Source organism: Asterias rubens, chromosome 6 (assembly GCF_902459465.1).
Source record: "Asterias rubens chromosome 6, eAstRub1.3, whole genome shotgun sequence".
Lineage (NCBI taxonomy): Eukaryota > Metazoa > Echinodermata > Asteroidea > Forcipulatida > Asteriidae > Asterias > Asterias rubens.
The window spans coordinates 18,000,626-18,027,058 of NC_047067.1; the positions used below are offsets into that span (position 1 = coordinate 18,000,626).

Here is a 26,433-nt window from a genome sequence, read left to right on the forward strand (position 1 = left end):
GAAAACAACTTTGTACTCAGACCGCACCAGTTGATATAGCGCCCTCAACGCCGCAATAAGTCACTCTTGTTGCACACACATTACTTCCGCCGGCCGCGTGATTGACAGTTTGGAAACATGACAAAATCTTACAATGTTTTTTCTATGGAAGTTGCTTTGCGGATGTAATTTTTTAATTTGAAGAAGTTTATCTTAAAACTTATATAAACTCTATTTTGTTTATTTTTCACATTGTCTGGCCAACAAACTTTATCAAGCTTGTCATATTTTTTATATTTGTGAACAAATAATACTCTTCTCAATTGTACAAACTCGATGAATTTGGAAAATGCAAAATAAATTAAATAATGTGATATTAATTTATAGAGAAAAACAAGTCAACAACACAAGTCTAGAAACTTTGAAGAACGTTGTTTCTCTGGATTCTTGTAAATACTTTAATTTCATTTTAGGGTACGTAAAAACTACTCCAAAATTAATTTATTGAAATAAAGACTTGGAACAAGTTTATTGGCACGTCATTTTTTACTGGTTAGTAGTTTCTTATATTTTGATCACGTGACGAGGCGTGAACCTACGTACCCAGCCTGTGACGTCACTCATTAAATGTATTCAAGATGGCGGCGCCTACGTTATTGCAATGATACAGTAAAAAGTCTGCGGTCCCGTCAACCCAGGATGTATTTTTAACCGGTGCTCTGTTGTTTTCATGTGGAGTCTTTACCGAGATTAACCGTGTTCGAACGAAGGATGGACCCGTCAAAGCTACCGGCCCATATTCGGGTGAAGTTGTCTGAACTCGAAGCAGAACTTCAAGAAGGTAACATTTTAAAACACGAAACACTCACTCAACAGTTTACCTGAGAAATTAACCTTTCCTTGGTGAACAATGCACGGCAGCCATCATGGCCGAATGATAACAACACAGGCATTGTTCATGTGGTCGTTTCCAGCATGTCTTAATGGTTACTCATCGGTCCTCGAAGAGGTTAACAATAAATAAGAGCAAACAAATTTGTGAAAAACAAGTCGTTACATATTTTTAACACTCGAGACGGCCGGCTTGACTCGTTGAAAGTTGACCCCAAACTTAACGCAGATTTGTGTAACTTCCTAGTCTAATGTTTTATTAAATATTGGAAATCATGCTCATAAAGTACACTGTTGTAGTCCATTGTGTTCACACTGGCCATTATGGTTTGTTTAAATTGCATGAGTGTCTTGTGTTTTAAAAATAAAATGGTTCATTGATGATGTGGTATTATTCTTAACTTTGTACACTCTTTTTACCCAATTTTGTTTTGACCAATTCCTCATTCTTGTTTTTCTTCTGTCACTTTTTTTGCTCACTGAAAAAAATACAAAACGTTAAACCAAACAAAACACAGTCTTTTTCTCTGGTCTTCCTTGTGCTGGGTGTATTATTAATGCTTTTTTTCAACGTGTGCATAAAAAGTGGTGGTCAGATTCAATTCAACACTTCCTTTTTTCCCATTAATGTTTTCAAAGCTTTCTGCAGATTAAGATTTAAGCTCTGTTTGATGTGAACACTGATTGATTAAATTGGATAAGGTCCAAATTATGTACAGCCAAACTTTTAAATGAGAAAGTTGTGACTTTAAGTTTGTACTTATTAGATTTTATCGCTCGTAAATTTCATTGTTTTTTTTTCTCGACTGAAGAAGCATTGCATGAAGCGCATGCAGTTATGATTCATGTTTAAACATTCTATTCGAAATGAACAACACACCAAGGTGCATGAGGCTGATTTAACATGACGCATAATCTGTAAAAGGGTCTGTTTATCAATAAAAATTAAAGTGGAGATACCTTGGCAGACGCCTGTTGTTTGAAGGTAATTTTAAACATGATTCTTGGGGTTGGCTTTTCCCAATTGGTTTTTTAAATGAAGTGGAAGAAAAGCCAAAGGCAGACTTAATAATTACTCAAAAATTTTCACTGGAGGGGACTCAAAACAGTACTCCTAGACTGGCTATAACACACTTCTGTCCAAACATGGTTATTTCTGTACTCACTCAGCAATAAGTTTGACTTGACAATGTGCACAGAAATTTATACATTCAATAATAGTATTACCCTGAACCTCATTCCATACATCCCACCAGTGCCTATCACATTTATACAGACAGTTTTTTTGTGAAACAGGAGTATTTATACTTCTGGTAATGAAACCAAAGATGCCTCATACATGAACTTAATCACTGTAGCTTGCATGCCTAAGGAAACTGTATACAAGGGACAGCAAATTTTTTTTTTTGCAAGGCACCAGACACACAAGGCCTGAAGCCCATTTCAAGGTGTAGGCTACAATTAGTTTTTCCAGAGGCTGTTGCCACCTTCTCCTAGGGCTGAAACAGGGCTACCCCTTTTACAGTCCATACAGATGTAGGCTTGGGTATCATCAATCCGAAAGCCTGGCTGGTAGAAATTGCTACTGTGTGAACCAGAAACGCCAGGGTTAACCCCTACTCTTCCACAATATGTGTTCTGGTTTCATTTATGTGCACTACCAACAGTCCTTGTACATACATGAGACCTCAATGCCCCATCTGATAGACAAAGCATGGTCAAGTATCTTGAACACAAGGACACAAGTACCACGAAGGGGACTCAAACCCTCACTCTGATCACTGTCATTAGAAGCGCCAGCAGAGCTGGAGTTGCATCAGCAGAGCTGGAGTCACACCAGCAGAGCTTGAGTTCTTTGCTCTTAAAGCTATTGGACACGTTCGGTAAACAGTATTGTCCAAAGGCCCACACTTCGTGTATCACAACTATATAAAGTAACAAACCTGTGAAAATTTAGGTTCAATCGGTCATCGAAGTCGGGAGAAAATAACGGGAAAACCCACCCTTGTTTCCGCACGTTTCGCCGTGTCATGACATGTGTTTAAAATAAATCCGTAATTATCGATGTCGAGAATTGATAATTGTTTAAGTGTTTTCTCAAAAAGTAAAGCATTTCATTGAATAATATTTCAAGAGAAGTCTTTTACTATTACCTTCTGTAAACCCTGTAAGTTATTTGTAAATCTGTGAACTATTATTTTTTTGTCTGTTCCGAAAATGTATAATGGCTTTAACCATTCAGCCGCAACATGCCACAAATAATATAGAAAACCTTATAATTTTTTGTTATTATGAAACTGAAAGTAACGCTAGCAGAAACTGCTGAGATTCATGACTACGCAAATCATGTAAAGTGTTTCCTTCATTAAGATATTCTGCTTGATATGAATGTTTTGCTTTACTGCCTCACCTCTCTATGTACTTTAAAGCCATTATACACTTTCGGCACAGAAAAAAAAAAAATCAAAGATTTACAAATAACTTACAGGGTTTACAGAAGGTCATGGTGAAAGACTTCTCTTAAAATATTATTCCATGAAATGCTTTACTTTTCGAGAAAACATTAAAACAATTATCAATTCTCGTTGTCGAGGATTACGGATTTATGTTAAACACATGTCATGACACGGCGAAACGTGCGAAAACAAGGGTGGGTTTTCCCCATTATTTTCTCCCGACTGCGATGACCAATTGAGCCTAAATTTTCACAGGTTTGTTATTTTTTATATCAGTTGTGATGCACGAATAAGGGCCTTTCGACAAAACTGTATACCGAAAGTGTCCAATGGCTCTAAAGAGACACGTTGCCTTAGATCGGACGAGTTGGTCTATGAAAAGTGTTTGAAACCATTAATTGTTATAAAATGGATGGTTAGGAAGGTGTTTTAAAAGTAGAATATGATCCACACAAATATGCCTCGAAATTGCGTGGATTTCCTTTTATTTTGCGAACCAACACGCTCGGCCTCTATGTGTACTGTCAAAGTAAAAAATTTGACTCCACAAAATGGCGACGTGTGATGTGTTAGTTCACGGCATATAAGGAAAACTTTGAAACTTCAAGGCATTAGGCATATTGTGTTTATTCTACTTTTATAAAACATCTTTCCAACCATATTTTGCATTTTTATAACAAACGGTTTTCACAGACCAACTCGCCCGATTCAAGGCAACGTGTCCCTTTTAGTATCTATTACAAACCACTGAATGTTTCACCTGGCTGGTTAACTGAGTGTGAAGTGGTAAACATTTTAAATTGATGATAAAAAGCAATACTTAACGCAAAGCGCAATTATTCCATATCACACAAACAAATATAGAAAAAGATCAAGAAAATAGCTCTTAAATCATATGAAATGAACTGTTAGGGATCAGCGTGAACTCTGTTTTGCAAACTTTCACAGCGAAATTAAAAGATATTGTCATGATACCTGAGTGAGGAATTCATTGGAAGTGGCAAGGTGGGCATACGCCTCATGTTTGAAAGGAAATGGCAAACACAAATGATAAACAGTAGAAAGAGTAGGGGGCTTCATGAAGCATTTCTCTCAATAGTAACAAATCACTGCTCACAAAATAGCTTTATTTTTTTTTCATACAAATAAGATGTTTTTCTTTATGAATGATAAATCTTCTTTGCTAAACTTAAATTGTTGATTTGTTGAAAAGACGCATTTGTTTCCCCAAAGTTTTTCTTGCTTACAGTCCTACATGAATCACCAACTATGTACACTCTAACCTCTCAGTTCATAAACTAAGTCAATCAAAACAAAGGATGTTCCATGCAGTGTATTGTATCCATGACACATGAAGATGTCCCTTTGTCCTCAAAACATCAACGCCAACACAAAACACTAAGCGGAACAGCCTGACAGTATTCAAGCAATCAGTATTTATCAATGACAAGTGTTCTGACTGTTGCCCTACAGTGTAAATTGTAAGCCAAAAGCTGTTAGTCATCCAACACTTTTATTTGCTCAAGGTGTACTGTGGGCTGGTAATCTGGTAAGCATTTTGTACAGTGTGGGTATTATTTGGAATTGAATTGAACTGATTTCTTTTGACACAAAATCAGGTAAAATTGCAATTGTCTAACTTTTGTAAGAAAAGAATGAACGCTGTGAACTATCAGGCCTGATACTTCACGGAGGCAACGAAGGCGATTGCCTCCGTGCCCCAAAGGTGCCCTTGAAATGCTCCAGTACAAATTTGCGATTTCATCATAGGATGCCCTTTACCAAGAAGAAAATGCCTTGGTGCCCTTGCCCTTTCAAAAACGAAGCATACAGCCCTGCACTATATTGTGTTATACATGTGTACAGTCATGCACTCTCCATTCAGCATACATTGTACATGTATATTCTATGCATCTACCATACATGTACATAAAACTAACAATGTGTTGTACAAACCAAACACAGTAGACCAGTATTTACAATGCTTGCAACATTATAATATTGCCATTGTTTTCGGAGAAACCAGTCAACCATACCTGATGACTTTTCACATGTTTTTAAACTGCTGTCAAGTACATTTGAGTACATGTATTGACACTATGTATACATGTATGCACAGATGCAGGTATACAATGTGTATGTGTTTACAGCAAAAGAGTCCGACCTTGAGATTCTTGGGGGAAATGTATAAAACTGTTGGACATGACCACTTGTATTTTCAAGGTTTATGGTTTTTTTTAAATTAGGGTGGAAGATTAAGTGTATTGTAGCACACTGTTAATGGGTGAACTGTCCATGGAGACACACTGTTCATTTGATTACTGTAGGGCAGAAGGGGTCTTTGGTTTTGCACGCACACAAACAGAATACCCCATAAATTTGTGAGGTACTGTACAATGTGTTCTGTTTGTGTACACTGGTACAGCTTACAGGTTTACCATGGAGGCAGACATTTCTACCTCCATGGTTTTGTTTAGTAGAATCATGGTAAAATAAACATGGTTATTAGCCACTTATTATGCTGTCTTCCCTCTGTGTCTCGTAACTACATGTAGTGATGTACATGTACATTTAGCAGCTTCTGGAAGGAGTGTTTTTACTATACATTACTGTATGGCCAATTTGTTTTGTATTTTTATTCAATATTCATAGCACTCTTTATGTATACTGGCCGAGAGGAACATTTTAGTGTGACATCTACATGACATCTGGCATGTGTCTCAACCCAGGAGCGTGTTTTGGACAGACAAACGTGTAGTGTACGGTATCATGCAGGGCTTTTCCAACATGGTACATGTTGTCTTTGGTCTACATTTTGTGATACATGTTGACATTGGTTACTTTTTCAAAATGTCCGTAGATTACATTAAACTTACAGTGTTTGAAGATCTTGATAGTGGAAAGCTTCCCTTCAAATATTACTTACTGAGGTGCTGTAGTTTTTGAGAAATGAGTAAAACAATGTCATGAAAATATGTTTGTAAATGCTTAAAATAATTTTCGTCTTATGAGACGAAAATTATTTTTCATGACATTGTTTTAATCATTTCCCCAAAACTACAGCACCTCAGTACGTAATATATCCAGGGAAGCATTCTACTATCATTATCTGCAAACTGTGTAAGTTAAGTGTAAATCTGTGGACATTGTGTTTTCGTCCTACAAAAAGTACATACACCCTTTAAAACAGATTTTATGATGTACAGGTACATGTACATGTACATGTACAGTACACAAAATGTAGAAACATGTTTACAAAGCAGAGGTTAGAGCCGGGCGCTGCCTTTTCGCATCGCAAGAAAAACAGAAAGGAAAATCATTACAGTTGAGGCGATGACCGACATTGTATTGATTACTGCATTACGGCATATTCAAGCATGGAATCATATTTACACAACATTCAAGTTGTAATGACCATGAATATAGGCCAAAATGTTTGTTTAGTACTGTGTAATGGTGTCTGACTGCTGTATGTGACTTTTGAACAGTGTTACTGTTACTCATCAGAATACAATCTGCAGTAATAAATAAAGTGATATTGAAATGTGAAATTGCTGGTAAGCTTGGGCGATATCGATTTATTTTATCCAAGTGAAAGTTGTTGAAGAGACAGTCATAGCATAAGAGAGGTGTTCTCATGACCTATTCTTCTGGTTTTACTCCAATAACCTATGGGGTGCAAGATGTCTCAGCTAGCAAATACATCGCGATGTTGCGATATTTAATCGATATCGCGATATATCGCGATATATCAATATTTTGATTATAACCAAATTGATCCGATATCAAAATCGTTTCCAAAATGGTTATCGTGATATCACCCAAGCTTAATTGCTGGCATAAATAGCATGATGAATAGCCTACATGTACATGCTCAAACCAACATTCTTGTTTTTTAATTGTTTTTAAAACAAAAAGCAAACTAAGTAGTATGTACTACAGGTCTATAGCTTCATCTCTGTTGATAGTATAAAACTTTTGTAAGAAACGACTTTCTCTATTTTAATGGAACATAGGCCTATAATGTGTAATGTAGTTTTGAGAAAGAGGTATAACTTCTTACTCAAATATTAAAATACGTAAGGCCTTTTACTATGCATCTGAAAGCACACAAATGAATGGTGTTTTTCTTTCAGTATTCTCTTGCAACTTCGATGACCAATTGAGTCCAAATGTTCACACATTTTTGTTAAGGGGGGGGGGGCATAGGGATACACCAAGTGAGAATACTGGCTTTTACCAAATGTGTCCAAGGGGTACCTTTGAAGTCAAATCTCTTAATGTCTTTGAGACTATTGTGGACATCCAGTTCCAGACCCTGGGCAACCGATAAAAGGTCATGACCTTTGCGGCCTTGACTCTGATGTAGTTCTTGGCCTGTGCCAAAGTTATTTTTATCCCATTAATTGTGCAGAATTGTTTATTGCCCGGAATGCACAGTCATGGCATTAACATTCAAAACACAGGATGAGGAGGGCCCATAATCTTGTTAATTTAGAGCTCTTTTTATTCATAGAGCAAGGCCTTGCTCTACATGTATGTTGCAATTACACAAGATGTTGTTGTCCACTGAACATATTATTTTTTTATGGGGATGTACAGCCTTCACTTGTATGTCAAGACAAATTACAAATGCCATAAACATGTCAAATACAGTAAAGTCAAACTTTGGCTGAGTGTAGTGTGTATATTTATGCAGGTACAAATTTGTTTTGGGTTTTTTTTTTTAAAGCACTTAAATCTGTAGTGCTATAAAACAAATGCGAGATCAACAATGGCCCTCAGTATTTTGTACATAATATTTTCATAGTTTATTATGTGTCATTGTTCTTCAAATTACCCCCCCCCCCATCTCCCATTGTATGCAATTCAACTGATTGCATGGGGCTGTACATTCATTATCATTCAAAAGAAGAGGTAGAAAAGAGAGACAATATTGGCTTTAAAGGCACTGAACACTACTGGGCCCAATTTCATGGCTCTGCTTACCGCCGAATTCTGCGCTTAGGATCACGATTCCCCGCTTACGTGCAAGCGCCGAATTTCTGCGCTAGCCTTGTAAGCGTAGAATGCCTAGTGACGTGGAGTAGGCACGCGCAGAAGTAAAAAATCGCCGCTTACTCGTGAAATACGCTTGCCATAAGCACAGAATTCCCTGCTTCCGTAAGCGCCGATTCTCTGCTTACGGTAAGCAGAGCCATGAAATTGGGCCCTGGTAATTACTCAAATAAAACCTCACTTGTTAACGAGTAATGGGGAGACACTGATAGTCAGTATAAAACATTGTGAGACCCGTCTCCCTCTGAAGTGACGTAGTTTTCGAGAAAGAAATAATTTTTCACGTGTCTGGTTTTGAGACCTCAGAACTAGATTTTGAGGTCTCGAAATCAAGCATTTGAAAGCTCACAACTTCTTGTGACAAGGACCTGTTTTTTTCTTTCATAGTTATCTCGCAACTTCGACAACCAATTGAGCTGAAATTTTTACAGGTTTGTTATTTTATGCATACGTTGAGATACACCAAGTGAGAAGACTGGTCTTTGACAACTACCAAAGGTGTCCAGTGTCTTTAAAATTTGTATTGGTAGTTGGTACATAGTTATGTAAAATTTAACTGGCAAAATAAACAAAAGGGTTGTAGTGCAGTTATTCATTTCAAAGTTTTCTATGGTGACACTGGCCTTGAACTTCACTCATGGAGGGGCACATACATTTTTATAAGGAAAATATAAATTTGTATTGGAACTTTACGAAGGGCACTACGGCAAAAGCACAGGGCACTGCAGAAACTGCTGTAGGCTATTTTAAGACTTGCTCGTTTATTTGGTAACACTAAAAGGGTATTTCATCCAAAGGGAAGAAGCTTTAAGATATTATTTCCTTGAGCTCTGCTTTACAACCCTGCCAGCGTAAGCCATCTTGAAGTTGTTAATTTTGTTCCTGTCCGGGATGTTGTTGTGACGAACTGCCAATGGCAACATAAGAAGTTGTGTTTAGTTCCTATGCCCTACTAGATGTACATGAAGTTTCTTTCCCAGAATTTGAGACAAGAAAAAAACTGTTCCAGGGAATATTTTGCGTGCGAGTGTTCATTTGTTTGTTTGCTTGGGTGGATATGTTTGTTTGTTTGTTTGTTTGTTTGTTTGTTTGTTTGTTTGTTTGTTTGTTTGTTTGTTTGTTTGTTTGTTTGTTTGTTTTGTTTGTTTGTTTACCTTGTTTGTTTACCTTGTTTTGGTGAACTTTCCAGGTCATGGTAATCGAACAAAACTCCTGTGGGGTTATGCTTCATGTAAATTATATACCAACCTGGTAAAAGCCGATCTCTCTAAAACAAGTTGTAGGCCTATAGCCTTTATACATTGAACTTTGTAGTTTGCACACAACCACTAAGATTTTCATATCTTTGTAGTAAGTAGCGAGGAATGCAAAAGTGAATAATTTTTTGTTTAGCCTACGTATTTGTTTTTCCCAAAATCCATTCAGTTTAAAAACTCAATACATTTACTGCAGTGCATGAATGATTGGGTGTCATGTTTGTTGTTTTGGGTTTTTTTTTCCTACCAGTCTTTCTTCCTACAAATATTGGTTTGGCGATTTAGTTTCAAGACACATACAAAAAAGCAGTCACTGAAAGAGTTGAAAACAAAATGTCAAGTTCAGATATTCAAGTGCCAATTGGCATCACAGAAAAAAGAAACAATGTTATCGGTACTTTTACTTAATAAAACCCATAGGCCTACTTGGTTTTTTTTAAAGGTGTAAGCAGCTCTTGTAAACTAAGTAGTAAAAGCATGTTGTTGACATGTTTTAAACTTATATTTCTTAGTTGGGTTATGTTTTTCATTGACATGTTGAAACCACTCTCCTCAGACCATAGACTAGACAGACATGGGAATATTAGTGAACCCCTTTCTTGTATTTAGTCTGTAGAACTGGTACACGTATGTACAGTGAAGGGATCGTGACAATAATGGACACAGTATTTGTGGTATTGTCGGGACGGTTATCGCTTAAGGTCAAATATAAAAGGTTCCTCCCCAACGACTTTCCATTCTCTATTGTCAGGTGTACGAATACAACATGTAGGCGACGGGGTGTTCTTTTTAGACTGCATAATTTACAATGTGCGTCATATTGCCTTACATACCTGTACATTAAATTGACCTTGGTCAGAAACATAGACAAAACACAAACATACATGTACACTTACATTCACCGTACGCTGATTAGTTGTTGCATTAATGTACAATGTATTGTGGTGTATTCGTCGTAGAGGCATCATCCAGCCTGTACAAAAATACACTGCACCATGTTCATGCTTGTTCGTGTACTATTTGTGTACAATCACTGCTTTGTTTTTTACAAAGATGAAGACAAACTAATAAAAGCATTTGTTATTTTTCTCATTGACATTGTTCAATTGTAAGGTACATCACTTCGTTTTTACAATGTGTCGTTCCTGCACGTACAAAATTTGTTGTAAAGCACTAAAAGGGAGCATGATGAAAAGGTGTATTGTGTGACCCGACTGAATCCCCATGCCAAAATCAGACATTTCTCGGAAATAGTGAAATTGCAGTTAAAGGTGAAGGCAACCAAAAACATCAGCAATGAAGAAAAACTTAATACTTACTTAAAGGCATTGGACACTTTCGGTACAGAAAAGGAAACAAATTCACTTAATACAGGGTTTACAGAAGGTAATGGTGAAAGACTTCTCTTGAAATATTATTCCATGAAATGCTTTACTTTTTGAGAAAACATTAAAACAATATCAATTCTCGATGTCGAGAATTACGGATTTATTTTAAACACATGTCATGACACGGCGAAACGTGCAAAAACAAGGGTAGGTTTTCCCGTTATTTTCTCCTGACTCCGATGACCGATTGAGCCTAAATTTTCACAGGTTTGTTATTTTATATATTAGTTGTGATACACAAAGTGTGGGCCTTGGTCAATACTGTTTACCGAAAGTGTCCGATGGCTTTAAAATGATATCTTCTTATCTAGCAAAAAGGCCTATTTGATTAGCAAATAAGTTATGCCCGAAAGTAGGGGATTTATTGTCACATTTATCGTTTACATATTACTTTATTTTGTACGCAACAGGAATCCTCAATTCTGATAGGTCAATTTATCGCAGCAACAGTGTGATGCGACCAGTACTGCGGCTTGCAGGGACCGTCAGACCATATACATTGTACTGGATTTCTGCGCATTACGCTATGTTAAGCTGCACGTCAAGTTTGCTGTCAGCGGAAGATAAATTGGTTATCACATACATGCTCATGGAGTACAGAAAAATGCATCGGCCTATCCTGTCTGTGACCCATTTATCTAGCACCGGCTTTTGGCGCTTGTGTGATGCAGTACTGTGAATACTGACATTGTACATGAACATAAATTCACCCTTATATTGTTTGTGTGTTTTTAATACTGTAAGCCAATATGCAGCACATGTTGCAATCAATTTCCCTGAAATAACAAGCTTAATTGATTTCAGATAAAAACTTTTGACTTGACCAATGCCAGACTGGTCACAGTACATATTAAACACTGTTTCTACATGTAGCTTATTGCTGGGTGACCCTTTATGTTTGTATTCATAAATACCTAAGACAGTTTATCCATTCTGATTGGTTGAGAGGGCATCACGTGGGGGTGTTTGAATGGATGATATAACACCAGTAAAAAGTGTTGAAACATGGGCATGACACTCGAGCTTGCACCTGTGCTTATAAGACAGTTTCCTCATTCCTGTTGGTCGAGAGCAACGGCTGGAACAGTTGTGCCACATCACGCGATACGCGCGACGCACACAGCAATCTCCTTGTAAGGAGTTGTTTACCCAAGGGCCTTACCATTTCATAGCTGGAGGGGTGTTGTTTTGAAAGAAATCATTGAAGAGTTATAATTTTTGCATTTATTTTACTTTTTTTACCAAAAAGTGTTGATGTTTTTTTACAGAAAAGGTATTTATGAATGGGAATCAAAGTGTGTTGAATCGGTTTTCAACTAGTGGTTTAAACCCACCGCGACCTGGTTCTTGATAATTTACCTCGACTTCGTCTCGGTAAAATGATCAAGAACCAGGCCTCGTTGGGATTAAACCACTAGTTGAAAACCTCTTCACCACACATTGATTCCCTTATTAATTGTTGTATGTAACATACGTACATGTGCCACACATTTAGTATTCTTTTGACCATTGTTTTTGTGTTTACTTTTCCAGGAGATATTACTCGAAAAGGCTACGAGAAAAAGAAGAGCAAACTGCTGGAGCCCTTTTTGCAGCAGTTTGAAGGTTAGTTAGTGTATTTAATTAAAGGCAATGGACACTATTGGTAATTACTCAAAATAATTATTAGAATAAAACCTCACTTGGTAACGAGTAATGGGGAGAGGTTGATAGTATAAAACATTGTGAGAAAAAGCTCCCTCTGAAGTGACATAGTTTTTGAGAAATAAGTAATTTTCCACGAATTTGATTTCGAGACCTCAGAATTAGATTTTGAGGTTCGAAATCAAGCATCTGAAAGCACAGAAGTTTGTGTGACAAGGGTGTTTTTTTCTTTCATTATTATCTCAAAACTTTGACGACCAATTGAGCTCAAATTTTCACAGGTTTATTATGTTATGTTGAGATACACAAAGTGAAAAGACTGGTCTTTGACAATTGCCCCTAGCTAATATGCACTGACCAAGCACTGTGTATTCGTATGCAGCCAACTGGGCCAGTTGAAAGTCCATTACAAAATGTAAAAAAAAAACTGGATGACCGTTGGTTGCTGGGTTGTGTTTTTTTGTGTGTGGCTGGGCAAAGGATTTTTTTTTTAGTTTAGTAAAAGATGGATCTTTCACTGCTACATGTATTTGAAGTGTTTTGGTTAATTCTCAAATTGTCATCAAATGTTTACCAGTTTTCCGATCACGCTAATGTGCTGTTTGCATTGCATCATGTACATTGAGTGCAGTGGATTGACTGTGCTAATAGAGTTATGAGAAGTAGAGGGCGCACTGGCCTATATACGCGCCCCGGCATGCGTGCAGGCGGCCATTTTCTATGTTGACAAAACAGCCATCTCACAGCGTGTGTTTGTGGGGCCATTTGGTAAGTTGAAAAAACAGCATCACGTGAGCGTTCAATAAAAAAACCTCAAACGTGTATTTCATATTCAGCGCGCGTACAGAATGGCGCGCTTGTCATCTTGCGGTCCCGTCGCGTTTGCGCAAGCAGCATCACCAGTGCGCCCTCTAGTTCTTATATATAACTCTATGACTGTGCTGCTTGTTGTACATTGTACGATGGATGGAGCTTTCAAGGCGTCATTCTGTCGAGTCTTGAATACATGATGAATGCTCAAAGTGTGGACTGGGTTCAATAGGAGACTTTCCAACGCTAGGTGGCAGCAGACATACCGGGTAAATTTCCATTGTTTACGTAGTTCTGAACATGCGCATAATTCTGAGAACAATGGATTTACCCGGTAAGTCTGCTGCCCTCTATCGTCCCAGAAAGTCTCCCATTGGTTTTGGTCACCTCATAGTGCCTGACACAAATTTTGCTTTGATAGTTTTCAAATTTGAAACTCTCAGTTATAAACGAACAATAAATTTTGACTGGAGTGGGATTTGAACCAACGACCTTCGGGCAGATGAACATGCTGGCACTCTAACAACTAAGCTATCTACATGTAGCTATGTTGGTTGTCCCCCAATAGATGTAGAAACATGTAGGCCTATGTATAGGATTTGAGGCAATGCATGGTGAGGTATCAATACATTTGGTTTGCGGTAACACCATGTGTGTATCTACATGTACTTGCCAGGTAGATTTTGGTCTTAGAGAACTGTCTTGCTTTATTCTATTACCTCAAGTAGATGTGCGGGGGTTCGGGAGACTTCTCAGGTCTGAAAAGAACTGTCCTGCTTTTTAACTATTACCCGGGCGTATGGTATAGAAAATAGGCTGGGACTAACCATAGCTAACTACTTAAAAGCTTATCGGATCGTGAAAAACTGTACTTACGCGGAGTCAGTTCTTAAATTGGTCTCAATGTAGGCCTATGTGTACATGGATCAGTTGGTAGAGCACTGGTACATGTATGGCAGGAGAATCTGTCCTCCCAGAGATTCTGTCCCCCATACGGCGAAAACTTCTTCTGATAGCACTATTTTTTTAATCAACCTCCTACAACCCACGTGAATTTTCCATATATATATGGGGGACAGAATCTCCGCCAGACTGAATTTCCCGGGACACCGGCACGTTAATCTGGAGGCCTTGGTCCAAGTTGCAAGATAATAATGAAAGAAAAAACATCCTAGTCACGCGGAGTTGTGTGCTTTCAGATGCTTGATTTCGAGACCTCAAATCTAAAGCTGAGGTCTCGAAATCGAATTGGAAAATTACTTCTTTCTCGAAAACTACATCACTTCAGAGGGAGCCGTTTCTCATAATGTTTTATACTATCAACTCTCCCCATTACTCGTAATTAAGAAAGGTTTTATGATAATCATTATGTTTAGTAATTACCAATAGCGTCCACTGCCTTTAAAAGACAAGCTCAGTCTTTTTGTTGTCATTAGCTGTATGGTCCCTTGCTGAATGATCATAAATCAACATCACCAACACCATGTAGCCTACAGAGTGACTGTCACACTGTTTACAAAAAAGGCTGACCTTGTACATTCCAGGGCATTCTTGGCAGGCAAGATTCTACATAGTGCACTGGTAGTTTATAAAATGTTACATTTTTTATCATGATTCACACATAAAATCAAAAATTCAAACAATCAGCTATGTTTTTGAGACCTGTCCCGTTTTCTTGCTGAGCAAGGTGTTTTCATGCTTAGCAATTTTGTTAATTAGTAAGCAACCATGTGAGTGAACCCACTGTTTTGATATCTTATTGAAGTTGCAGACCAGGCTAGTGCCGCAGTTTCACATCGCAGTGGTAAAAGTCGACGGCACGAGCATCATGAACCAGAAAACAGATACCGCTCAGGTAAGTTCAGAACAAACTTTTAAATTTTCAGAAAAAATGTGCACATCTTTGTGTATACATACTAATCTTATTTCTAAGTATTACCATTGCCCTATTTTACCAAAACAAATTGCTGTTGATGGTCATTTATTATTTGAAGTCATCAGGCCTTGAGTTTCATCTGCGAGAGAGCAAGGCCATTTCCATCGGAAAACTTTTGAAAGGGGCACAGAGGCCAAGACCAGGGCAACAGGGCTGTGTAAATCCAGGCTGTAGTCATTAATATTGAATACTTTTGGGATGTAGACAAAAGTTATATAAACTTACTAAAAATTCAGCATGCGATTGTAAAGTTTCAGCGGGTCCCTGACCCTATTGTATGAAGGCTGGAAGTGTGAAACTTGTCTGGGACCCATGCTCTCCACAGTGATTTGTGAAAAATCCAGGTCAGTTGGCCCCAGGTATAGGTTGTAAGGGACCATCCTAAAAGCTTGGAAATGTCCAGACCTTTAACTTGAACCTGAAACAAAGCAAAAGGGTAAAGATCATTCTGTCCAGAAGGGTTCTTTTTGAACGTTGTACAAATACTTGCAGTGCTTGATATTTTAAAATTCTTTCCCCTTGTTAAGATTATTCTTTTCAAAATCTACGCATTTGGATCTTTTCATTGGGAGTATTGGGAGTTTGTAAGTATGTAGACTTTAAATTTTGGGGGATTCACTTGGAGATTTGTTTAAAGGCACTGGACACTATTGGTAATTACTCAAAATATTTGTCAAGCGTAAAAACTTACTTAGTACGTAAGCAATGGAGAGCTTTTGATAGTATAAAACATTGTGAGAAATGGCTCCCTCTGAAGTAACGTAGTTTTTGAGAAAGAAGTAATTTCTCACTGAAAAATTTGAATTGAATTTGAGACCTCAGCTGAGTTTTTGGTGGGGAACAGAGGCCAAGACCAGGCAACAACTGCCACAAACTCAGTGTACATTGTCATTCTTGGCCTGTGTTGACTTCAAAGTCATTTTTTAACCGCAAGGGAGTTCCAAGGATGAGCAAAGTACCGTCATGTATAAATTTCCCATATTGATCATTATCAACACAGAAGCGTGCATATTATACACAACAGTCTCCTTACTTGGAGTAAATAGCTTTTTCGTCAGCTCAGTGCCAAAAGGCTAGTTGCTGGGTTTTTTTTCTTCCACTATTATCTCGCAACTTCGACGACTGATTGAGCTGAAATTTTCACAGGTTTGTTATTTTATGCATACATTGGGATACACCAAGTGAGAATACTGGTCTTTGACAACTACCGAAGGTGTCCAGTCCCTTTAAAATTATTCAACTCAAATAATTTCAATGAATGCTTTGTCAAATCCAAAGGCTCTCATTCTAGTCTTAGTCTTAGAAACGAAGTACTCTTCATGAACTTTCATCAGGCCTGGAATTTTATCTTTAAGAGGGCAAGGCCATGTTTCATTTTTTAAAGGGCAAGGCCGCGTTTCATTTTCCAATGGGCACTTCCATGGGCAAGTCGATGGGAAATTTTTTGAAGGACAACAAAGGCCAAGACCAGTAAAAAAAACACTCTACTTCTTATCAGGAAATATATAGTAAAACTTTGAAACTTAACACTTTATAATCGGAGCAGAAAAAACACGTCTACTCCCGTCGGTGCTAAGAGAAAAGAGGGAGATAACATGGCGGCCAGACCGCGGGGCAGTATGGGACGAGAGAGGGCGCTATTGTGTGTGTATGTAAAACTCTTAGCAAATCAAACCTGTTGGTTAGGGAAAATGCGATATATAGTGGCTCTACGGGTAAGTATTCGTTCATAGACGCCAACCACACTCTTGTTTTTGTGGGGGGGAAATTCTTGGCCTGTGTTGACTTCAAAGTCGTTTTCTAACCGCAAGGTAGTTCCAGGGATGAGGAAAGTACTGTCATACATGTAAATTTCCCATATTGATCATTATCAATACAGAACGTGCATAGTGTGCACAACAGTCTCCTTACATGTACTAGAGGAGCATAGCTGTTTTGTCAACTCAGTGCCAAAAGGTCAATAGGCTGTTTGCCGTTGTCATATTGAAAGACTCTTGAATCTAAAGTAACCATTAATCAGAAGAAAACGGTAATAAAAATAATCACATGCCACAGAAGAAAACAAATGTTTTTCTAACAACATTCTTGTTTATCTTTGCTTTTAAAACAAATGCTTTACAATCAAAACTGTTCTTGTGTGAAAGTACTGTATGTATGTACTGTACATTGTACATGCATCACCAATAAACTCAACTTGACTCTTCAAAACATGGCAAAAAAAATTAGCATTATAGGTTTTCAAACGAATTTCGAAGCTGGTTTAAGTAGTGACTTGTCATGATCTCTGTTCCTTTGGACTGTCTTGAAGAAGTGGCCCTACATGTAGGTAATAATAGTACTAATAATAATAGACCGTTTTTATATAGCGCTTTTCATGCCCGAGGGGTGTCTCAAAGCGCTTCCGACATTATTACCCCTGGTCACTGGGCCTTAAATCATTCCTTAAACCATCTCAGATCCATCGGGAGTATACAGCCTGTGTGCAATATATGCGCTACTCGGCTAAACCAATCACAAGAACCATCTCTGCCCTCGTAGGTACCCATTTACCCCTGGGTGGAGAGAAGCAATTATAGTTGTAAGTGTTCTTGCTCAGGGACACAAGTTGCACGACCTGGATTCGAACCCACACTCTGCTGAACAGAAGCATCTTATCCACTCGGCCACGACACCCCGCAGGTGATCATTGGCCCTAGGTTTTTTAGTTTTGTAGTCGCACCCCAAAGAGCCCTCTCAACCAACGCTTCAAAACTTAACTGAAGGCTATTCATGTAAGGATTATGGTCAGGAGTAAAATATTTCCTTAATCATTGTTAATGCTTAATGTGTTGTATTATGATTTTCTTACTGCAGATGTCCGTGAAGAGGCAGTCAAAGCAGCCCTGTCCAGACACAGAGAGCGGGAGATGTTGCCCATGCCTTCTAAACGACAGTCTTTCCACACCAATGTGGTCCCCATTGAAACTCCACCAGGTAAGTGCAAGCTTTGTAAAATCTGACGTCTTAACCAACAACAAATCTTGTTTTGGAATTCCATCCTCAGTGTTTTACTCTGCAGGGATACGCAAGTTAGATGGTGTGCGCAGGTAAGACGTGCACCATGTATTCATGTAGCTTGACTCCCAAAATGGTAGCCAATGGGGTTTGTTTAGATAATTTTTCCATCAAGGGAACTCTCACATGGGGATAGGGGGATATAAACGCCAAGCTGGCAACAGCCAATCTCACTCATACAAACATTGGTTTAACGTCTATGAGTATGAACTGCAGAAATCAAGAAATTGTGATTTAGTAAGTAGACGACAATATTTATTCTAATCATTGTGAAATCAGTGGTTAGCTGGGGGATTCGAACCCACGACCTTGTGATTGCAAGTCCTGTAGTCTAACCACTGGACCACGGTTAGCTGGGTAGGATTCGAACCCACAACCTTGTGATTGCAAGTCCTGTAGTCTAACCACTGGACCACGGTTTGTCATTGGACACGGCCTACATTATTAATCCCTTGGAGTGACATCACATGCAGCTACTGTCTGTTAATGTTCTACCATTTTGAGAGTCCAAAGTAGGTCCTTCGGTCACAGTTAAAAGTTTATTTCAGAAAGTTTATTAAAAGAATGTATGGATCAAACAGTTGGCCCTTTCCGAACCAGAGTAGAAATTGTTTCTTGAAACTAACCTATGATTACAGTATCAGGCTTTGAGAGGAGGGCAAGGCCTGTTTCTGTAGCAAAGGGCACTTCCATTGCAAAATATTCATGTCTACGAGAAACTTTGAAGGGCACCAAGGCCATGACCAGGGCAACAGACGCCTTGTCCTCTGCGTGACCTCTTTGTAATTTCAGGCCTGTGAAATAATGATACCTTTATGTTATGATGAGGTCATCACCCCGGTGGTGATACAGGAAGCATGTTGTTGATTGCGATCTTTATTTGAACACTATGTTTATGTGGTTTCTGTGTATGATGAAAGTCGGCCGGTCGCCAAAATGGCAATATTGCTTGCATATATTGCTGATTTATGACCCAGTTAAATGAGGATGTATAAATCAACCTGGTGTGCCTTTCTTGTAATAAGGTGTTGACCATGCATAAAGCTGAATAGACCTACATGTACAGGGGTGGATTCAGGACTATTCCTAGGCAATTCTAAGAGATAGGACCAGTCCTAAGTTACATGTAGGATGAGTTACTGGTCCTAACTTAGGACTGGTCCTATCTCTTAGCACTGCCTCGGACTAGTCCTAAGTTAGGACTACCTTTGTGAAATCCACCCCTGGCATGACAGGGCTCAAAATTGTGGTGGTGGAGGGGTGGGGGGGGGGGGGGGGACTCACAAGACTGCAGGATTTGTATTGCTCAAAATGTTTTCCGTAATTTTGGTTAACAGGATTGAAATGAGAATAAAAAATGCCTATGTTTAACAATTGAAGTCTTTGGATTTGAAAAAGCACTACCAGAGAGGATTTATCTCATTTTGTATTAAATGTATATAAATGGAAATTATTCTTCAACAATCAACTGAAATGGTATCAGACTGAAGTTCAACATTTGAATAAAAACACAAGTGACTACTGGACTTGTCCAGTCATTAGTTTACTGGCTCGACACTAAAACTATAGGCCTCCGGCCTGCGGTCCAGCGGTAAATTCGAGCCCGGATGTACTGTATGACATAGTGTATTAATATTGTATAATTATCCTGTTCGGACATTACACGTAGATAGATCATGATGCTATCTTTGCAGGCAATTTGGGTTTGGCTTCAAACCGCGTCAAGCATTATGTATTTTTTTTCAAACGCAGCCGTCCAAGTGGTTAATCGACCAATCATGCAAGGAAGTCATCAAAACTCTTGCGTGATGCGCATGGAATTTGTACGCATAAAGCACAGTTAACATTTTCATTGTACATGGTAGTCTTCACAATGCGTGGTCAGGTGTGTACTAAAGATCTAATTATACCAAGTTCAGAGTCATTCATAAGAATTTAGTTTGTTCAAATTTCTTTGACGAACTAGTAACACGTAAATTTAAGCGTTAAAATTAAAGTCTGAAGTCATACACATGTATGAAGTACATGTACCTGCCATACATAGTCGCAAATCACGGACATGTACATTATGTACACATGTGTACACAGTTACACCAATAGACCTTTTCGCAAATACCGGGGCGCGCGCGTAAAGCTTGGAATTAGGTGCATTGTGGTCTAGCTGGTATCCAAATTTGATCCATATATATCCCACAATGCACCTCATTCAACAGTCTGCGCTTGCGCATTGGTATTTGCGATAAGGTCTATTGTAGTCTACCTACATGTAGGAGACTCTGGTATTTAAGGAACAATTCATACGTGTGTAGAAATAATTAGATTTTTAGTTAAATTTCAAAGTCAAACGCAGGCCTGTATGCTTCGTTTTTGTAAGGTCAAGGGCACCAAGGCATTTACTCTTTGGCAAAGGGCACCCTATGAGGAAATTGTAAATTTCTACTGGAGCATTTCAAGGGCACCAAGGCAATGGCAAGGGGCAACGGAGGCAATCGCCTTCGTTGCCTCCGTGAAGTATCAGGCCTGCAAACGATACTCCCATTTAATAGAATGAAAGAGCTTGACACATGACCTTGTTCCACACTCTCAAACAACTTCCACATACCCCCCCTTTATACTGTCTTCTATAATATATTTAATCATCACCACCCTTAGCCAGACCTCAGCTTCCTGAAGTCTCTGATAACCTCATCTGTGCTTCATGTCCCCCCTTCCCCTCCCTCCCAATCTCTGTCTGTACACGCACCCCTGGACTCGGAAGCTCACCCCGACCACAGGGGTCAAATCAAGCTTCGTGTTTTCATTTTCTGCTTTTTAAGTATTTCTAGTGAGTTTCAAACAGGTTTTTTCCTTTTCTGGAGATACATTTTAGATGCTTGGTTTGTTCATAGAGCAAGGGTTTGTTGAAAAGCTAGTAGATTGTGTCTTTGCACTTGTGCTTGGGTCCTTGTGGCGGATGGGTTTACGTGTACTTGTGGAACTTCGGAAGGGACGTTCAAGTACAGGTCACTGTGGGTATTTTTTTTAAAGAAACAAAATTTATAATTGAGACGTGACGGAACAATGGATGATAATCCGTGGCTTCCTCTGCTGTTGGAAGAAGGTGAGACTTTTTTATGTGTTATGTTATTGAAACCTTGGTCTGTATAAGATTGACAAAGTGATTATTTAGTTAAAGTTTGCAGTAATATGTGTAACAGCAGGCAAAGAAAGTTGTGGGATTTTTGTTTTTCCTTCAGAAGTTTAGAGCCATGTTTGATTTTGCTGTAGGATGTTTTAAGCACCACTCACCACTGTGTCACTTAACTGGTTAAAATTTGTCAAGACAAGTGCAACAGTGTACAGAGAGAAGGCATGCATTTTAGGTACATGTACATATGTACAGTATTAATTATTGTGGATTTTATATATTTTAATAATAATAATAATAACCAATTTTATTGGGGGTTTTCTGCACCAGTCCTACAAAAGGTTTCTAACTTTGTTGTCCCTTTAGTGTGCTCCTTTACGCATAATACAATGTATGTATACTAGTACTACTAGTAGGCTAGCACATGTTTTGTCAGATCATCTCAACCCTTCACTGTCTATTCCCAAGGGCCAGTACTGCAAGATACACATACACGTATCTATTCTTCTAGCAGATTTTGTGTGTTTTGTTTGTTTGTTTGTTTGTTTGTTTGTTTGTTTGTTTGTTTGTTTGTTTGTTTGTTTGTTTGTTTGTTTGTTTGTTTGTTTAGGGATTGTGTTTTAGGGGTTTTGGGGTTTGTTTCTTTCGTTGAAACCCCTTACAGGGTTCTCCTGAGGTTTTGATCAAAACTCAGTTAGCATGAGTGGCTAGGATGCACTTTCCTCTCACCACAGTGGCACTGGTGCGATTCCCTGCTAAGGCTTAATTATGTACTTGTTCGTTGGTGTTATGCCACAAGGGCTTCTGCACGTATTTAATACACTGGACACTATTGGTAATGTCAAAGACCAGTCTTCTCACTTGGTGTATCTCAACATTATATGCACAAAATAACAAACCTTTGAAAATTTGAACTCAATTGGTCGTTGAAAATACACCCTTGTCACACGAAGTTGTGTGCTTGATTTTGGGACCTCAAAATCTAATTCTGAGATCGAAACTGGATTACTTCTTTTTCAAAAACTAAATTACTTCAGAGGGAGCCGTTTCTCACAACTTTTTATACTATCAACAGCTCTCCATTGCTTGAATGTTACCAAGTAAGTTTTTATGCTAACAATTATTTTGAGTATTACCAATAGTGTCCAGTGCCTTTAACTCTCTCGCTGTGCTCTTTGGTCATTTATATGGGTTTATGTGGCTGGCTGCCTAATGCGCCCTTGCATGCCTTGGTGCATTGTAGCCATGTCCTTCGCAATTCAGCTTTTCAGCTGGCAATAAGGATGATTAGCCTCCCAAGTTAATTAATTAATTAATTCTAGACACAGACTATGCAAGTATGACCACGGCACCCTGGATCAAAATAATGTCCTTGGAATCTTCTTTACGTGATCTTTATGCTTGATTTCAAAAGCTCCCAAAATGTGCAATCTTTTAAATGTTTCCTTTATTTTTAATTTTTGTTTTAAGACACTGGACACTATTGGTTATTGTCAACGACCAGGCTTCTCACTTGCTGTATCTCAACATATGCATAAAATAACAAAACTGTGGAAATTTGAGCTCAATCGGTCATCAAAAAAGTGAGATAATAATGAAAGAAAAAACACCCATGTCACACGGAGTTGTGGGCTTTCAGATGCTTGATTTCCAGACCTCAAATTCTAAATCTGAGGTCTCGAAATACAATTCGATGAAAATTACTTCTTTCTCGAAAACTACGTCACTTCAGAGGGAGCCGTTTCTCACAATGTTTTATACTACCAACCTCTCCCCATTACTTGTTACCAAGTAAGGTTTTGTGCTAATAATTATTTTGAGTAATTACCAATTGTGTCCACTGCCTTTAAAATCTTAAACCAACTTTTTGATTGTTTCTTAATTTTAATTAGCTCACAATTTGTGTGTATCATCCTAACTTGGGCAATGAGAACCCTGGCGTACATAGTACATTGTACAAAGAACTGAACAATATTTTGTTTTCCACCATCTAGCATTTTACAATCTGTCAGTGTCACAGGTCAAAAGGGCATGTGAACTTTTCTATATTTTCCCGCATGAAGGGGCAACAAGTTGGTACATGTACAAAGAATGCTCCACACAGGAAAGGGCAATCAACACATTTATAATCACGTCCCTACATGTTTGGTCTTGCTCTGTTGATAGACAACTCAATTTGAATGACCTGGACATCCCTATGTAGATTATTAAACTGATTCATGCAATGTAACCAGTCTCACTGGTTGTTTGTTTTGTCCTGTCTGTCCTGTCCTTGTTCATTTGTTGTTGTTTTGAAGTGTTGCCATGTTATCTAGGGACAGAGAGCTATGCTTACATGTATTAAAAGGGAATGTACACTATTGGTAATTGTCAAAGACCAGTGTTCTCACTTCATGTATTGTATCTCACCATATGCATAAAATAACAAACCTGCGAAAATTTGAACTCAATGAACTCAATTGGTCATCAGAGTTAGGAGAAAATGATCAAAGAAAAAACTACATTGTTGGACGAATTTGTGTGCTTTCAGATAGGAATAAAAGACTTCTAGTTAGAAGTCTTTTATTATTTTAGTGAGAAATTACCTCATTTTCAAAAACTACATTACTTCAAAGGGAGTCGTTTCCCACAATGTTTTATACTATCAACAGCTCTCCATGCTAGTTACCAAGTTAGTTTTTAAGTTAATATTTGTTTTGAGTAATTACCAAACGTGTACCTTCCCTTTAACCTTGTTTTCTACATGTAAACACAGTGACGTTATGTTATTTTGTTTACAGTCAATTCTGTAAACCTAAGTGCTGCATACTTTTTAATACTGTACACTTGCACAATGTATTTCTTCCATAAACACTTTTAAAGGCAATGGACACTACTGGTAATTACTCAAAATAATTATTAGCATAAAACCTTACTACATGTAGGTAACCTTACTTGGTAATGAGCAATGGAGAGCTGTTGATAGTACAAAACATTGTGAGAAACGGCTCCCTCTGAAGTGACGTACATGTAGTTTTCGAGAAAGAAGTAATTTACCACGAATTTGATTTTTAAATTTCAGAATTAGATTTTGAGGTCTTGAAATCAAGCATCTGAAAGCACACAACTTCATGCAACAAGGTTTGTTATTTTGTGCAAATGTGTGCGTTTTCAGATGCTTGGTTTCGAGACCTCAAATTCTAGATCTGAGGTCTCGAAATCAAAATTTTTGAAAATTATTACTTGCTCGAGAACTACGTCACTTCAGAGGGAGCCGTTTCTCACATTATTTTGTACTATCAACCTCTCCCCATTACTTGTAACCAAGTAAGGTTTTAATAATTATTTTGAGTAATTACCAATAGTGTCAACACTGCTTTTTTAAACTTATGTTCATAGTGGTCTTTGTCTAGCATGCAGTACTGGCACATGAGGAATCTGGTTGGAAGCCCATCCTTGCTTTTTGTCAATCATGTTTCGGTCCATTTTTTTCTTCTCTCGTTCCCAAGGTCTTGTCAATTTCCCCTTAGTCAGTTTGGTGGGAAATAAAGTGGTTATCAACATGTGCACATTGCTGCACTGGCTCATGTGTACTTTATACATGTATGTACAGTGTACATACTGAGCATACAGTTCACCTTTATCTTGCTGGTCATGTTCCTTGTATGCAACACATAGTATGGATTCTGATTCTGGGTGAAGGGGTTAGACTATATTCCCACACAGCCTCGGTTTGGTTATGCTGTTAAATGTAATAATTAATATAATATCGAAGTCTTATATAGCGCACGTATCTACCAAACAAGGTACTCGAGGCGCTGAGTATATACAAACTTTCAGAAGGATAGGTTATTGCAGTGATTAATTCTGAGACCCAATTATTTAGCACCTTATAAGGGTTTACAAGGTGCTACAGCCAGGAACACCGGGGCGAACCCCTTCTCTTTTCGAAAAGTGCACTGGGTTCTTTTACATGCGTTACACAACACATGGGACCAACGGCTTTACGTCCCATCCGAAGGACGAAGCAATGGTTAAGTGTCTTGCTTAAGGACACAAGTGTCACCCGCTGAGGCCTGGTTCTTGATAATTTACCTCGAAATTTCAAGAACCAGGCCTCGTTGGGATTAAACCACTAGTTGAAAACCTCTTCACCACACATTGATTATCTTAATAATACTTGGTTAACTTATAAAGCGCTTTTTCACATCCCTAAAGGGGCGCATCAAAGCGCACAGCATTTTTTCTGCATGGTACATGTACATGTGAAGCTACATTTTGAAGTGTGAGACCTACATGTATCCCTTTACAGCACCATGTACTTGTGGCGCATTATGCCATGGAAAAATTCATGGAAAATTACTTCTTTCTCGAAAACTACATCACTTCAGAGAGCCGTTTCTCACAATGCTTTATACTATCAACAGCTCTCCATTACTCGTTACCAAGTTAGGTTTTATGCTGATAATTATTTTTGGCAATTACCAGTAGTGTCCATAGCCTTTATTCCTAGCTGTGTAGGATAGAGATCATGTATGTAGTGTACAATGAGTGTACTGTACGTGAACTTGAAACCTGAGGAAAAAAGTACATGCAACATGCATAATCATTAGAAATGATATGCCACTTTGATTTGACCGCAAGCTTCACTAGGCATTCTTGTTCAGTTCAACGCCGTGCTCACTCAAACGTGCCAATGACGTATCATTTATAGGCAATGAGACAGAACGCCTGGTGCAAACCATAAACACCTTTGATCTAGATCCAAAACCAACATGGCAGATGGGCCACTGTCGGCTTTGTGTGTCATGTGACCTGAAATAACTTGGCAAATCAAAATATATTTATGGACACG

The 26,433-nt window shown here is 38.3% G+C and overlaps 1 protein-coding gene across 1 annotated transcript in view; it reads left to right on the forward strand.

The window, feature by feature from the left end:
* The first annotated feature begins 628 nt into the window (after window positions 1-628).
* LOC117291921 (disco-interacting protein 2 homolog C-like) overlaps window positions 629-26,433 on the forward strand; it is a 62,382-nt gene continuing 36,577 nt past the window's right edge. The window contains exons 1-4 of the mRNA XM_033773927.1: window positions 629-820; window positions 12,562-12,633; window positions 15,248-15,337; window positions 18,272-18,391. Coding sequence (XP_033629818.1) covers window positions 751-820; window positions 12,562-12,633; window positions 15,248-15,337; window positions 18,272-18,391 — 352 coding nt within the window. The 5' untranslated portion in view covers window positions 629-750. The remainder of the gene's footprint in view (window positions 821-12,561; window positions 12,634-15,247; window positions 15,338-18,271; window positions 18,392-26,433) is intronic.